Source organism: Mustela erminea, chromosome 14, assembly GCF_009829155.1.
Source record: "Mustela erminea isolate mMusErm1 chromosome 14, mMusErm1.Pri, whole genome shotgun sequence".
In the NCBI taxonomy this organism is placed as follows: Eukaryota; Metazoa; Chordata; class Mammalia; order Carnivora; family Mustelidae; genus Mustela; species Mustela erminea.
In genome coordinates, this window is record NC_045627.1 from 50,128,167 (window position 1) to 50,144,989 (window position 16,823).

At 43.9% G+C, this 16,823-nt stretch overlaps 1 protein-coding gene across 6 annotated transcripts in view; it reads left to right on the forward strand.

Moving 5' to 3' along the window:
- Positions 1-8,936, forward strand: part of LDB3 (LIM domain binding 3) — a 59,713-nt gene extending 50,777 nt beyond the window's left edge. For 4 of the 6 annotated variants that reach the window (XM_032312843.1, XM_032312846.1, XM_032312844.1 and 1 more), the window contains 2 exons: positions 737-852; positions 6,630-8,936. In XM_032312843.1, the coding sequence (XP_032168734.1) occupies positions 737-852; positions 6,630-6,719 (206 nt within the window). In that variant the 3' untranslated portion in view covers positions 6,720-8,936. The remainder of the gene's footprint in view (positions 1-736; positions 853-6,629) is intronic. The other 2 variants (XM_032312845.1, XM_032312848.1) reach the window with 1 other exon arrangement.
- Positions 8,937-16,823: the final 7,887 nt, after the last annotated feature.

Sequence of the window (16,823 nt, forward strand, 5' to 3'; positions counted from 1 at the left end):
GGTTCGTCCATTCCCTTATTCATCCCACATGTATGTGTTGGGTACTAACTCGTGTGCCAGGCACTGTGTTGAGGGTGGCAAGAAAACTAGTACATACAAATCCACAGACCATGACATTGAGATTCTAGTAAAGAATACCATCTATGCGAGAATGCTTGGTGAACTGTAAAGCATTATACAAGCAATACATGGTATTATTATCTCTTTGGTGAGGCAGGGAAGGGGACACGTTTTAACATAGTAGCTCAGATATTGTTTCCAGTGGTAAAAATTTGTTATCAACACAAATGCCCAATGAGAGAAGAATCGCCAGGCAAATAACATACTATATAACTCCTGAAAATGTTAAGAGCTCTCCTTTCAAGCTATCTGGAAATATGATTTTTTTCTTCTTTTTGGGATTGGTCTGTTTGGGCTGTAAAGGCAGAGGAGAAAATCACCCTGTAGAAAGTTAACGACAGGTCTGGAGAGTGTTTGCAAATCAAACCAGCACAGAGTGATAACTAAGCCTGAATCCATAGACCACCTGTGCAAATGATTGAAAAGAAAAGAAACCACAATCATATAGCTGAGCATTTTGTCTGCAAGACAACAAGTAAACCAGTTAGATCATACCCACTGCCCCCGCTCAGTGATTTGTGGTGTGATGTCATTGTTAGGGCATCAGGTTGGTGTGTCCAGGATGCTTCTCCCAGCCTGCCTGGATGCCTGGTCCTCACTCTGCCTTTCATTTCAGACTACGTCAATCTGTTCAGCACCAAGTGTCATGGCTGTGATTTCCCCGTGGAAGCCGGTGACAAGTTTATTGAAGCCCTGGGACACACCTGGCATGACACCTGCTTCATCTGCGCAGTATGTGATTAGCTGGGGCTGGGGGTTCTGACTTTCTGAGAAGGGGCAAGAGGGACCCAGCGGGGCCAGGTGATCAACTGTCTACATCCCTTTCAACCCTGGTGCTCTGATATTCTGATCATTTTTAGAAGTACCATGGTATCTGGATATGTCACAGTCAAGCCAAGTTTATTACTAATAATTACTTCTAAACCAGTGTGGCTTTTGTTACTCTCCATTTCACTAAGGAAAAGAGTACTCTCCCAGGATCTGTCATACCAGCAGCTTGCCTCACTAGCAATGCTCTCCATCATTGGGAGCAGTGAATAATAAAGCAGGGGGGTTTCTTCTGATTATAAGTTGCTTTAAATGTGATGAAGTGTTTCAAGGATTTTCCCCAAAATTTGCACCAAGAAACACTAGGTTGGAGCTTTTTGACTCATTCTATGAAAGGCTGAGATAGGGCTTCTTCTTTTGATGGACTCTTTAGGAATGGGGGCTATCATTTTATTTTCTAAATGGTCTTGTTCTTGATACATAGTTGCCAGAGATAAGCCCTACATAACTGTTAACCATGTGCCATCTATTTCTTCCAAACAGCCAAGTTGTTTTTCCCATGAAATTGGCATTTTCCTTATGAGGGCTTCGGGTTGGGGAGGGGACACAGCAATGAGTTCACTGACATTAAGACTCTGCCTTACATCTAGGAAATATTCATCCCTGAGAAAGGCCTGTGATGTGAGTCTGCAATTGACTGAACTTTATTTGGGAAAATTAATGTGCTGCTACCACTTTTGTTTTGTTTTGTTTTGTTTTGTTTTACAAGTACTGCTCAAGGTAAAGTGTGGCCATGTGTCAAATATCCATGCAGTTTCCACTTGAACCATTTTGATAGGCTTATAATAGAGGAAACCCTCATCATAAAGTTTACAGCAACACACATCAGTGTCTACACCACTCCCACACTCCACAGTGCATGGAGTGCACTGTGTTGACTCTGAATGTGAGTTTGCCAGGTCTGCTGTAACAATGGACCAAAACCCAGTGGCTTCAACAACTGAAATGGACTGTCTCATAGCTCTGGAGACTAGACATCCACAGCAGGGCCATGCATTCTCCCTGAGCTTTGGGCGGTTGCCAGCAATCCTTGGTGTTTCTTGAATCATAGCTGCAGAACTTCAGTCTCGGACTCCATGGTCCCCTGGCAGCCTGCCCTATGTGTGTCTGTGTTTCTGCATGGCACCCTCTTCTGTGTGTGTCTGTCTCTATGTGCTTCTCCTTTTTTTTTTTTTTTTAAGGTTTTTATTTATTTATTGGAGGGAATGAGACAGGGATAGTGAGAGAAAGCAGGAGCCGGGAAGAGAGGGAGAAACAGGATACCCGCTGAGTGGGGAGGCCCGGTGCGGGACTCAAGCCCAAGACTCCGGGATCATGACCTGAGCTGAAGGCATTTGCTTAACCAACTGGGGCACCCAGGCACCCAGCTTCTCCTTTTCTTATAAGAACACTGGTCCTATTGGATTAATGACCTCATCTTAACTTACACCTTAATTATATCCACAAAGATCCTGCTTTCAAAGAAGGTCATTGGTGTGTCCCTGTGCCAAGTAGATTAAAGGTACAGGGAGTATCTTCCAACATATAAATTTGGGGGAGGAAATAACACAATTCAACCTAAACACTCCAATTTTCTAGCTTTTGGAATAGATTTTCTAATTGCCTTTTAGGGTCCTTTGAGTACATCAGGTCCTTCCCTCTGAAAAGGGACAGTGATGTGAATATACTGGCTTTCCGGTTGTCTCCCACAGAGCCATGGCTCAGCAAGGCACATAGAGCCCTCTGACCCCTGCATTCAAGCCGTGGCTTGTCTGATCCTAAGACACTGCCTGTAAGTCTGGTTGCCCGACTTCTAGAAGGATCCAAGAGACTTGGAGAAGGTCCAGGGCAGACTGTGGCACAGAAGGCCTGTTCTCTAAGGGCGGGCTGATGAGAGGTGTGTGTCACATGGAGAGGGTACCACGGAAAAGGTGAGCATGGGTCTGCTCCCTTGAGCTCACTGAGTTTGGCTGAAAGTCACAGTGGCACAAATCCCAGAGAGAGAGAGCAGAAGAAGCAATAAAGTGTAGGGTTGTTCAGGCCAAGATTATAAATAAGTTCTGGCAAGGTGCGAGAGACCCATAGCACTGCAAAAGGGTCTATGCAGAAAAACCAGGCAAGTCCTGTCCTTTGGAGAATCGGCATGGTGAATCATTATGTCTTCCTCCAAAGTGGCCCTGTGTGGCACTCACTGCCCTGTTAAGATACAGTGAAGTGGAACATGGTTTTGGTTTTAATTTTTGATTGGAAAACTGATGGTTGGGGGGGAGGGGAGTCCTTTTCCATCACTTTTTATTTTATTTTTTTAAGATTATATTTATTTGTCAGAGAAAGAGCGTAAGTAGGGAGGGCAGCAGGTAGAGGGAGAAACAGACTCCTGCTGAACAAGGAGTCAGATGCGGGACTCGATCCTAGGACCCTGGGATGCTTAACTGACTGAGCCACTCAGGCGTCCCATCATCACTTTCTATTTCTAAATCATCTTTGATGCGTGTATTTTCTTATAATAAAAAAAAAAACCTAGTAAGAAAGGAAAATCAGAACTAGCTCTCCCAGCTGATTAGCTGTTTTCCCGTCAGTTAGATCTCAGGAGAACACATAACTTTAGGCAAATTCAGCTTACCAAATATTGCTTGATTTGGAGGACAGAAGAGTATCCCATCGGGTGCCTGGTGGCTCAGTGAGTTAAACCTCTGCCTTCGGCTCAGGTCATGATCTCAGGGTCCTGGGATCGAGCCCCACATCGGGCTCTCTGCTCAGTGGGGGCCCTGCTTCCCCCTCTCTCTGCCTGCCTCTCTACCTACTTGTGATCTCTCTCTGTCAGATAAACAAATAAATAATCTAAAAAAAAAAAAAGTATGCCAGAACAAATCGCTACCTTCAAGGAGTTTGGAATCTTGAAAGGAAACAAAGTTGAAATTTATAAGCGATTAAAGAATAGAACAAGATAGCCTCTCTAAAGTCCCAAGCACATAAATTGATGGCTGAGATGGGGCCCCTAGGTGGCTCAGTCAGTTAAGTGTCCGACTCTTGATTTCAGCTTGGGTCATCTCAGGGTCTTGAGATGGAGCCCCACATCGGGGTCTGTGCTGAGCATGGAGTCTGCTTAAGATTATCTTTTCTTCTCCCTCTGCCCCTCGCTACTTGTTCTCTCTTTCTAAAAAAAATAAAATAAAATAAAAATAAAAATAAATAATAAAATGATGATTGAGAAGGGCTGTGTGGGTTGGGGTAAGGGGTTAAGCTCCTATCTGGCTTTGGCACTTGAGTTCCAATGGAAAAGATGTGGGGCCTATCTTTAGTAGGTAGTGGATAGAGTGGCCCCTCTTTTCCTTTAAGTCTTGGTGGGTCTCCAACCCTTCCCCACTGGTGTGGGTATCAGGAGGGGAAGGCGGCAGTCCTAGTGGCTCCTTCAGCTGGCCGATGTCCTTGTCTCCCAGCACCATCCATGATTCCTACTCACCCGGGTCCTGATGACACTTGACCACGGAGCCTGGAGCTTGAACCATCCCTGTTGTGCCTGAGTAGTCGGGAGACCCTACCAGGAAGCCACCATGTATCCCACTTAGAGTCTCCTAGCCCAGGACACTGAACACAACCTTTCTGTGATGTTTTCTGCCCTCAGCTCCATCTTATCAATTAGCCACCCCTGAGGATCTGGCCCTTGCTTACTTCTGGGCCTTTAGTCTCCCAATACACTCTCCAACTTATCCCACAGTTCTTACAAGTAACCAGCATTGTCCCAGACTAGGCAGAGCCCCAGACGTTGACAAGCAGCTCCTTGACAACTCACTCCAGAGCTGCCTTTCTATCTCCATGAAACCCATCCTCACTGTTGGATCTTGGGCTTGTCTCCACATCTTCACCAGCAGCTTGAGGCCACCCCAAGAGCCTGGTTTCACTCAATATCACTGCCTCCACCTGGGATGTTTCTGGTCACTTTTTTACACCATTGTTTCCCAGGGCCCATTGTCAGCCCTGTGTAATCCCGAGTATTACATTCTCAACTGGCCCACGAGGGACCACTGTGATGCTGCTTTTCTTTCCAACTGTCTTCGAGTGGTCGCATGCTCACTGAGCTAGCTCATCTCAAGAGGATGATTTCTCTATCTTCATGCCTTCTGTATATGGAAACTCTACCTGCTGCCCTTCTCCTCCTCCTTCTTCTCTTTTAGTAGGGGGACAGGCAGAGGGAGAGAAAGAGAAAGAGAGAGGGAGGGAGAATCTTAAGGAGGCTCCACACCCAGTGTGGAGTTCAACATGGGGCTTGATCTCATGGCCCTGATATCATGACATGACATGAAATCAAGAGTTGGATGCTTCAACGACTGAGCCATCCAGGCGCCCCTACTTGCACGTCTTCTGATGTCCATGTCCTGGGTGTGGTGCCTACTTCATCTGCTCAGTGCTGTCTATGACCCTGGGGCCCATCCCAGCCAAACTGACTTCCCAGGTAACTCTGACACCTTGGCCTACTGCCCACCCAGGGCCAGCCTACATACTGGTAGTCCAATAAACTTGGAGGATACCTCAATACAAGTCCTGTAAGCCCAGAACAATTTTAAGTAAGCATAGCCCCTCTCTGCAGTGGGGTGAGTGGAAGATGAGCTAGAGCTGGAGTCTTGCAGACCTGGACACCAAGTCCCAGCTCTACAACTTGCTGGGTCTCTGACTTAAGCAACACACTTAGCTCTATGAACTGCAGTTTTCCCTTATGAAATGGGGACAAGTCATACCTTCCTATAACTTTTTGTGGGGATTAAATGAGATCATGTATATAGAGTGTCTGGCCTCCTGCTTCACCCACAGTAGCCTCAACATACATGACTGAGCTTTCTTCTCTCTGTGATGTCTCCATCTTCAAAGTGCACTCACATGCTGTCATCATGGGGACATATCAATTTGCCTCTTTTTCTTTCATATAATGTCTCCCTGCAATGCTTTTCCATATTGGATTGATCGTTTTCATGGTGGCATTCCATTGGAGAATGTACTGTAGGAATCTACTTAGTCATCTCCCTATTGAGAGGCATTTTGGTAATTTTTAGTTTTGGCCTGAGCACACATTGTTCCGTGCAATAGTTTCTGCAGGATGAACCTCTCCTGGGTGGTACTGGGCATCTTTACCATTCCTCTCTGGTATTGTCACACCCCCTACAGAAGGCTGAGCTGATTCACCAAGCTGTGTCCTTAGCAGTGCATGAGTAGGCATTGTTGAGTGTTGATTGGTACTTTTTTTTTTCTTTTTGTTTTTTAGCTAGTCTTCTAAGATTAAAGGTAACATGTGATTGAAGGGGTTTTTTGTTTGTTTGTTTTATTTATTTTGTTAGACTAATAGATACCTAGGGGTCTCTCATGGAGGCTTTAATTTATTTTTCCTTTAAATATTAGTGAGGTAATCTTTTCTGATATGTTTTGTTAGTTTCCTAATGGTATTTTCTTGGATGTTAATCACGCCCGTGGATATTGACTCATGGTTTTGTACTGTTTTCTTGTAAACTTTGGATAGCATCCATCGATCATCTTCATCTTGTGTATTTTTTTGTGTGTTCCATTTTGTTTCATTTGAGTTTAGTTCTGTGTTCCTCTTTGGGAGTCTTAAATGTTATGTAGTTCGACTGTCCACTCTGCTTACATCATTAAGCATTTGTGGTGGGGAAAGCTAGGCCCCGCCTCATGCCTGTCCATTTCCTCTGTCTCAGGTCTGCCACGTGAATCTGGAGGGGCAGCCTTTCTACTCCAAGAAGGACAGACCCCTGTGTAAGAAGCACGCACACGCTATCAACGTGTAGGGAGCCCGGAGCGTCTGATGCGGACAGGCCGGGAGCCGCTCCTGCCGCTGGCAACAAAGGATTCAAGGAGGCTGATGTTTCTTTTGGGGGAAAGGAGGAAGACAGGAAGCTACTGAGCCCTTTTGAAGTATAATTTTAGTCCTTCCTTCTGCACACAGATCGTGTATTTGCATAGTTCAGACTAGAAGCCAAATGAAGATTCCTCAACCAAGCTAGTAATTAATCCAAGGCTGGAGTGGTAATTCAAATGTTCAGAACAGAATTCCAAGAACTCCAAAGTGAAAAACAAAAAAAAGTCATGTTCTCGAAGCGACACCCTTCCCTGAGGTCACCAGAGCAGGGACAGAGCTCAGGGCGCTGTTGGAGACTCTGGAGTGTGCTGTGGAGTTCTCTAGAGCTTGTCTGGCAAGCAGACCCAAGTGCCAAACAGTACTCGCTGTGGGGTATTTTTAGAGCCATAGCTGAGGGCTTGTTAGCTGAGACCGATTGGGCTTTCCTCGCCAAAAAAGGAAGTGTTATTCCGTTACTAGCGTCACGGAGCCACCTCTGCGCATCAGACTTCAGACCTGGAACAGAGTTGAGCGTTCTGAGGGAGTCCAGGCATCTAGGAGGTGCCTTCTGGGAGCCGCGGGGCGGTTGACAGGGCTTTAGGAAGGGCTCTGGCTCACGTCTAAGACATCCTATGTCCCCAGAAGGTTGAGCTCCTTTTTGAATTGTGATGGGAAAGTGGAATTGGATTTTTCCAGTTTTGCTTTGCTGTGTGTGAGAGGAGATTTTAAAGCGACTCTGGGTTGTGTCTAGCCTTTGTTTTGCTTTATGAAGTTCGTGAGCGTGAATGTCCAGGCTTATGCATGTTTTTCTCTCCCAATCCTGGGACGGCTCACTTATGAAGTCTTCCTCAGCACCCCTTCCCCCAACAGGCGTGATGAGCTGTGGACAAGAAGAGAGAGACGGTGTCTGAAACAGGATGGCAGACTAGGCTGGGAATATGCCCGAACTCTGCATGGGGAGAGGAGCGTTACTTTCTGTCAGCCTCAGTAAGAACACCAGTGTTGGCAGCACCTCCCACCTCAGACCTGCACCAGGCTTCTCAAGGGTTCCTTTCAACACAGTGCACTGATTACGTGCCGGGGTGTTGACTGTTGGGAGGCGAAGAGGGACTGATACGGTACTCATTTGCCATTCGGGCCTATAGTTTGACAATGGATAAGCTGAGTTGATCTAGAACTTGTTTAAGTACTTATTGAAATAGTCTTGGGTCTTCAAACTTCTTTAAACATTAGTGATAGTTTGAGTTAAGAAAGCATTTTAAAGCTGTTAGGTGACAAAGAGAGAAGCTTGGTTTCTGAGCCTGGAAATGGTACATTCTCTTTCCCTTCAGGAAGCACTGTCATTACGCTCATGGAACAAGGCATGGAAGCAGGCAGTCTGAGGGGGTGTTTCTCACTTGAACACAATAGTTAGGCACTCTTCCAACTCACTGCTACTCTCTCCTCACTCCTGTTTTGGATTTTTCTCTTTGCATGTTTTATGAGAATGCATTAGAACATTTTTTTTCTTCTGAGAACTGAGGCTTCCAGGGGACTGTCTTTCTCCCTGAGTGTGTTCCTTCTCCTTGAAGGAGAAAGAAGCAGCAGGATGCGTCCCTAGCAGGAGGCCCCTGTTTTTTTTCCAGGGGTGAAGCTGTGTCTCGTACATAATTGTGCTCCTACCACCGGGCCCTTCTTTACCTGTTGTGCAGTAAGAAAGTGAATCTAAAGTACCAGACAGTAGAATCTGCTGGGAGTGACTGGAGATTTTTCAGGAGTTGCAAACAAGTACCTTGGAGCATTCTGTTATTTTTGGAAAGTTCAAATATACAGGGATAAGGAGGTTGTTGGTTGTACAGAAAAGCTCTTGCTTTCTCTTAAAGCAAAAATGAAAACAAAAACACGTTTTCAGGGATTGGTCTAGAGGAAAGGAAAAACAGTTCCCAAGGGTTAAGTTTCCAAAAATATCTTTTAAAAGGGGTTAGGCGCAAATGGACGCACACATGCCCGTGCGATCATTAAAAAAGTACATGATCATTAAAAGGAAAAGTGAAGCATCTCAAAGAAGGACTTCATCATGGTCATTTACTGAATCGGTTTTTCTACATCTCAGAGAGAGCGAGTGTTGCTTCTGAGAGACTCTTTAATTTACCAAAACACATACACAAAAACCATTTTAAAGGTAGTAGGAGAAGAGGATAGTTTTGAATATGGGGTTCCCTCGGTGTTTGCAAGTTTGGCGTAGCTTTGAGGATAAGGTTGTATCTATTTCAAGTTAACATCAGGGCTGTCCTAGGACACCAAACAATTTCTAATAGTTCCTGGTGGGGAGTACACTTTGGATCTACAGTTCTGGTGTCTTCATTTTTGATGCTTATTTAACACTTATAAACACTTATAAATTTTGCAATGGAGTGATTTATGTCTGCAGTGTTTGTGTTAGGAATCTAGCTTTTATAATGTTAGCTTTTCAACTCAGGTACTTTTGCTTTGGGATTTTTTTTTTTTCTTCAAGATTTCAAAAGTGGAAAGTAGTGTGATAGAGGTGTGCACAAAAATATTTTGCATGTTTGTTTGGTTTGGGTTTTTTTTTTTGTTTTTTTGTTTTGTTTTGTTTTTGCTTGTGTGAATTCTACTTTTTAGCACAATAAAACCTAAAAAAGGATGAGCAAATACAGATATTTCTGTGTAAAGTTTTTTCACATGACACCAAAACTAGATTATTTCCATACAGATGAAAAAAAAGTTTAAGGCAAAACAAAATGTCCTACGGAGAAGAAGCACAAATAACTCACTTGCTCTGTTGACTGTGTGGTTCAACAGCAGTTTAATTGCTTTGTTTAAACAGACAAGGATATGTGAATAATACAAATGTTTTGCATACAAAGGGAATTGATCAGGTAAATAATAAAGTGAAGACCAGGCTTTGCCTTTTCTTTTTGGAAAAGTTTATTTATTTAGCTAGTAGGTGATTAAATATTTCGGATTTATTTATTTTTATTCTGTTCTAAATGGCTCCATTTCCAGAAAAGTTGGTATATTTTCTTCCATGTCTTTTGTTTTGAAATAAGCTCACAGAAAAACCCTCTCATGGCACTTTTTTTCTTTTTTAATAAGGAAGACCCTTCTGAGGATACTATGCTTAACGAAACCAATTCCCTCTTTGTTTTTTGGTTTTTTTTTTAAAGATTTTATTTATTTATCTGACAGACAGAGATCACAAGTAGGCAGAGAGGCAGGCAGAGAGTGAGAGGGGGAAGCAGGCTCACTGCTGAGCAGGGAGCCCGATGTGGGGCTCGATCCCAGGACCCTGGGATCATGACCTGAGCCGAAGGCAGAGGCTTTACCCACTGAGCCACCCAGGCGCCCCAATTCCCTCTTTGTTAAGGTATTCTGTTTCCAGGCATTACTTGAAAAGAAAGAGAAAATGTTTATAATTTATTTGATTTTTTTTAGTACCTCAATCAGATTTTCAAAGAGCTGTGCGATTGCAAGAAGGAATAAGATATTATTTTAGTACTTTTCAAAGCTGTAGCAATTTAGATGGAGAAAAAGAAAAAAAAAAAGGAGTCTCATAGAGTCATAGAATGTAAAGTTGGAAGGAATCTAAGAAATCCCCTGGGCACTTTCCAGATGTGGAAACCAAGAAAGGGGAAATAGCTTCCCAGTACATTCGGTCTTCTGGGGAAGCAGCTGGGGACCATGCACTGAACATGGACTTTGACATGTTAAGACCAGGGCTTAGATCAAGGTGATCTAATATCAACAGGGTGATATTGGCAGACCAACTCTCATCCCTTCTGAGAGTGAAGGTACTGACACCTGCCTCCCAGGTGTTTTGAGAGCTAAATGCAATAGCTTTTGTTAGAAATTACAACACAAATGTTAGTGACCATTATCACCAATGGAGTAGGTGAGAACTGAGCCCAAGGTCCTTACTCTTCCTTGATTTTCTTTTCTTTTCTTTTCTTTTTTTAAAATTTCTTTTCAGCGTAACAGTATTCATTGTTTTTGTACCACATTCCTTGATTTTCTTAACTCCTTCAATGTGTCCATTCAGAAAAAAATGCTTTGGGAAAACTTGAAGCAAGAATAAATATTACACAAGGAGCTGGGAAATATGAACCACCTGGATGAAAATTTGGTAGAATTACCTTGTGCTAGAATTTCTGTCCTTTTCACAGAAGAAAATTTGTTTATTCATTTGTTCATTCATTCATTCTTTCAACTGATATTTATTGAGCACCTGCTCTATTCAGGTGCTGGTCTGGACACTGGGAAAATAATAGTAAATAAAACAAACAAAAACCGCTCTTCTCATGGAACTTAGATTCTAGGGGTTTGGAATCTGCAAAACAAGATAATAACTAACATGTTGGACTAGTTCTGAGGCGAAACAGCTGACTATTGGAAGCCACTCTCCAGGCTAACCACTGGCATTCATCCGGACTCAGGCTCCTGCATGACAGAGATGGGGCACAAAGAACAGGTTCTGGATCAAATCATAGGAAAGGGCTGCATACACTGTTCATTCTAGAGAGTCACGGTATACATACGTGAGCTGTACTAGTGCCCGCTCCCCAGTAAAGAAACTTGCTTCATTTAATTTAGCACAGAATATGGAATTCCAATTTTGAAAGACTTCTTAAAGTTTGGGTTTAGGCTTTCCAGGTTCTAGCTTTCCCAGGACAATCCTGACCAAGGTAAGAATTTTTCTCCATGTTCCACTCACACACTGCAATCATCGCAACAACTTGGGCAATGTATGTTGCTGTTGTTTTTTTAATAGATTTAATTTTCAGAGCAGTTTTAGGTTCACAGCAAAATTGAGCAGAAGGTACACAGGTGGCCCAGATTCTCCTTGCTCCAACTCACACATAGCCTCCCCCATTATCAGCAACCCCCACCAGAGTGGGACGTTCATTACAATTGCTGAACCCCTACTGAGGTGTCATTATCACCCAGAGTCCACAGGTTATGTTAGGGTTCACTCTTAGTGGGTTTGACACACTCATATGCCTTGGGTTTGAGCAAATGTATGATGACATCTCGACGTCATACAGAGTTGCAGTAAAAGCATTCTGTGTTGGGGTGCCTGGGTGACTCTGTGGGTTAAGCCTCTGCCTTCAGCTCAGGTCATGATCTCAGGGTCCTGGGATCAAGCCCCACATTAGGCTCTCTGCTCAGCAGGGAACCTGCTTCCCCCACCTCTCTCTCTGCCTCTCTGCCTACTTGTGATCTCTCTTTGTCAAATAAATAAATAAAATCTTTAAAAAAAAAAAAAAGAGCCTTCTGTGCTGTACCTACTCACCTCTTCCTCTCCCCTAGCCCCTGACAACCAATGATCTATTTACTGTCTCCATAGTTTTGCCTTTTCTGGACTGTCATAGAGTTGGAATCACACAGTATGTAGCCTTTGTAGGCTGTTGGCTTCGTTCACTTAGTAATATGCATTTAAGTTTCCTCTAGGTCTTTTTATGGCTTGACGCCTCATTCTTTTATAGTGCTGAATAATATTCCAGCAATATATCTTTTCATTCAACAAACATTCAGTGAGTGGCTGGGCTCCGGTGTAGGGATGGAGGGTGTACAATCCAGACAAGGTTCCTGCTTTCACTTTCAGGGACAAGACGAGCAAGAAGCTGGTATACATCATCAGTATAATTTGAGGCAGTGAGTGCTACAGGAAAATAAAACAAGAGCGTGGTGTTGGGGGCACAGTAAGCTACTTTTGGCTGGGACTTTAGTCAGGGAAGACCTTCTTGGAGATAATATTCGAGCTGAGGGAGGTCTGAATGATGAGAAGAAACCAACCATACCAAAGTTTGAGATAGAGTGTTTCAGAAGGAGGGAAAAATACATGTGGAGGCTTTAAGGGAAGGATTTTGGCACGGGGAAGGCCCAGGCTTGAAAGTACAACTAAGGAGAGGGCAGTAAGAGAGGAGGCGAGGAGCACAGAAGACATTGTAGGTCTCAGTAAGACATGCCACATAATGCTGTCAAATTCCTGCCAGTTGAAAGGAGATAAATATTTGAATCCAAGAACTCCACTTTTTTATGGGGCGCCTGGGTGGCTCAGTGGGTTAAAGCCCCTGCCTTCGGCTCGGGTCATGATCCCAGGGTCCTGGGATCGAGCCCCGCATCAGGCTCTCTGCTCGGCAGGGAGCCTGCTTCCTCCTCTCTCTCTGCCTGCCTCTCTGCCTCCTTGTGATCTCTGTCTGTCAAATAAATAAATAAAATCTTAAAAAAAAAAAAAAGAACTCCACTTTTTTTAAAAAAGACTTTATTTATTTATTTGAGAGAGAGAGCGCGCGCAAGCACAAGTAGCTGGGAGGGGCAGAGTGAGAAGCAGGCTCCCTGCTGAGCAAGGAGTCTGATGTGGGACTCAATCTGAGGACCCTGGAATCATGACCTGAGCCGAAGGCAGATGCTTAGCTGCCTGAGCCACGCAGGATCCCAAGAATTTCCATTTTTTTTTTTTAAAGATTTATTTATTTATTTATTGGACAGAGAGATCACAAGTAGACAGAGAGGCAGGCAGAGAGAGAGAGAGAGAGAGAGAAGCAGACTCCCTGCTGAGCAGAGAGCCCGACGCGGGACTCAATCCCAGGATCCCGAGATCATGACCTGAGCTGAAGGCAGCGGCTTAACCCACTGAGCCACCCAGGCGCCTCAAGAATTTCCATTTTTGATAGAAGAATAAATTTTACTTTCCCTGGGGTGCCTAGGTGGCTCAGTTAAGTGGCCGACTCTTGATCAGGGTCGTGAGATAAAGCCCCGTTTGGGGCTCCATGCTGGGTGTGGAGCCTGCTCAAGATTTTCTGTCTCCTCTTTCTCTGCCCCTGCCCTCCTCCCCCTGCTCAAGTGTGCTCTCTCACCTGAAAAAAAAAAAAATTGAAACTGTTCATTAAGCAGTTTCGGATGAATATGGCAAAACTAGTTTCATACAGTTGTCTAACGTCGGGGAAACAGATCTGTGTAGCTATAGCTCACATTGTTTTCTGAAATCTGGGAAACAGACCCATGCTTGTATACGCACCCACACAAACTGCACACACACATTAGGTTTTACTTAATTGGAATCATACTATATATACTGTTCTAAGATTTTCTTTCTTTTAAAAACAATTTATGTTTTAACTATGAACTTTACTGTTTGATCCTACTTAAACCTCTATAGGGGCACCTGGCTGGCTCAGTTTGAAGAGCATGTGACTCTTGACCTCGGGGTCATGGGTTAGAGCCCCAAAATGGGTGTAGAGATTATTTTTTAAAAATAGATTAACTTAAATAAATAAAGCTCTACAAAATACATAATAAGGGTAATCTAAGTAATAATGATCCCAAGTTAATGTGTTTATTGAGCTTGTGGCATAAATTCTGCCATGAATTTTGTCAAGGCTGTCAACTACTTTGCTGAATTATTCGACATCTATGTCTTCCATGTACAGCTCTCCTGAGATCCTCAGGCTCACATATCCAGATTTTCTTTACTGTCTCTCCTGGATATCCTACAGCCATCTCCAAGTCAGCCTATTTCATAGGCTGGAGGAATGGCCATGGCTGGGTTCTTCCCATCTTTTCTCTTAGTACCTTGAGGTGCAGTGGTTGGTTCGGGAAGTGGGTTTGTAACCAAACCAGAACAGTTAGAACCTTTCCCTGAGATTTTGTTAAACCTGGAGCTTGGAAAGGGATAGGTTTTTCTCTTACTGGTGGCCAAGCTGGAAGAATGTTAGTCCAAAAGCCCTGTGTTCCCTCCTGTGCAGAGAAAGTCTGTCTGCTATAGGAGAGAGAGAAGCCAACAGATACTGAGAAGCAAAGATTAGAAATGAAGAGGAGGAAGTGTTCTGCCAACATGAAGGCTCCTGGATCTAGTCATTCCTGAGGCGCCACACCTATCTCTTTCTTGATGTAATAAATTTCCCCTTGATCCTTGAGCTTGCTTCCATTGGTTTCTGTCTCTTGCAACCAATACAATGCCCATGCTGGATTCAGGATGGTGGGAGGAGCTGAAGCCCCCACCATTTGCCACTCGTCTTACCCATGCCACCCCATCCGAACAGAAAGAGTGCTGATTTTTGTTAACATAGTTTCGGCACCAGTCCCATAGCCCTGCTGCTTTGCACCTCTTCTGTGTAGGAATTCTGGACCTGATGCTGACTGAGTTTACTGCTCTACCCCCAACTTGCTTCTCCTCTCGTATCGTTTCATTCAGGGCATGGCAGGTCCCACCCGGTCATTGAAACTGGAAATCTGGGAGTCATCCTATGTGTCTGTCTTCTCCTACCACTGCTCCTTCTGACAAGAGTTACCACAGGCTGCCATATTTATTTCCTGATCTGTCTGGGAACTGTTCCTTTCGCTCCTCCTTAGGACCCTTCCTGCCTCCAAACATCTCTTTTCTAGGTATCTCCCCAGCTTCCTGACCTTGTCTCCTTTTGGCCGCCCATCTACCGCTAACCCACCGCCCACACAGCAGGTAGTGATATCTCTTCAAAAATAAATCTGGCCATCAGTTAATGGTCTTGCTTAACATTTGTAAATGGCTTCCCATGACCACTCAGTAGCGCCCACACTAACTGCATACAGGACCCCACGTACTAGCAATGTGGATTTCTATAGCCTCTTAACCTGTCACGGACTTACCTTCTCTTCTCGGCCATCCTGGGAGCCAGCATTCCATCCTTGGTCCTTCCAGCACACTCTTGCATTTCCCCATTACTTAATAATTGACTGCTTATTTCAATTATTTCTTTCTCACCTGTTTACACAAGAAACAGCTATAAACAATGGCTATTTGGAGTGCATTTATGGGTTAGTCAAACTGTGAAAACTCTGAATACTTTTCCACAGCAGCACATGCCTTGGATTATCATTTTCCCCCCATCTATAGCGAGGCAGGATACTGATGAAATTTAGAACTGAAACGGCAAAAGGATGCCATGTTGATGCAGCTTAGCTGGGAGCTGAGTTCCTTTTCTCACATACAAATCTTATTTTAAAAACCAAAACATTTCGCTAAGTAAATTCTTAGGGCTGCATTTCCATTTGCAAATCAGGTGTCCCCTTATCTAAGCCTGGCTCAAGGTCTCATTGATGCATAAAAGTAGGTATAAATAGACGATTTCAAAATAATTTTCAGATTCAAGGACAAAGGTCTTATCTTTTATTTCTGATGAAGCGCTTTGAATGACAGAGGCTCCTTGCATTTCCAGAATGGGTGCAAGGCATCCAGGGAGTGCCTGCGGTCCAAGACAGAAGGCCAATAGTGAGGACAATTCTGTTCTGCTGTGGTCATCGCCACAGAGACCCCTACAGAGTCTCCTTCCATACTTGTGACTTTTCGGTGACGGTAGGTTCAGGAGGCCCTGAAGAAAAGTAGGCATCGATTAGATAAGAAACTGATTGAGTTTGGGATCCAGGTTTTCAGAAATAAGCTTGAGGTGCCACAGGACTAATCAGGCAATAACTCAGCCTGGGAATGGGCAGCAAAGGGTTTCTAGAGAAGGAAATTCCTGAGCTAAGGCTGGAACGAAGAACTGGAGCCCAGCCCAAGCTGAACCAGAACTTACATACTAATTACTGAATGGCACTGGGCTGTATTTGAAGTAAGGCTCATTAGGAGTTTTACAGTTTGTTTTCTTTCCCCCTCAACATAAATACTGATGGACCAATCACTTTCTAGAAGGAAAAGGAAAGGTAACGAAAATTAATTGAGCATCGACTCTATGCCAACTGTTTCCCATATATTCTCATTTAACTTTCACATTTGTCTCACTAGATTTGATTTATTTATTTATCCCCATTTTATAGATGAAGAGATTGGGATTTAGAGAGGTTGACAAAGTCCACACAAGGTCAAAAATTAGGAAGTTCAGCCAGAATTTTGACTCCAAAGTTGATGTTCTTCCCACCGCATCGTATTGTTTAGCCTGTTCTGAAGTGTCTGTCTACCGGGTGGGTGCAGAGGCAGTCAAGAGAACAGTGGATTGACTTCAAGTTTTAAAGACAAAAGGAAAGAAAAAGACGTTTTCCATAAGCGATTTGGCCATCTCCTTTGGTCATAGAAAGTTCT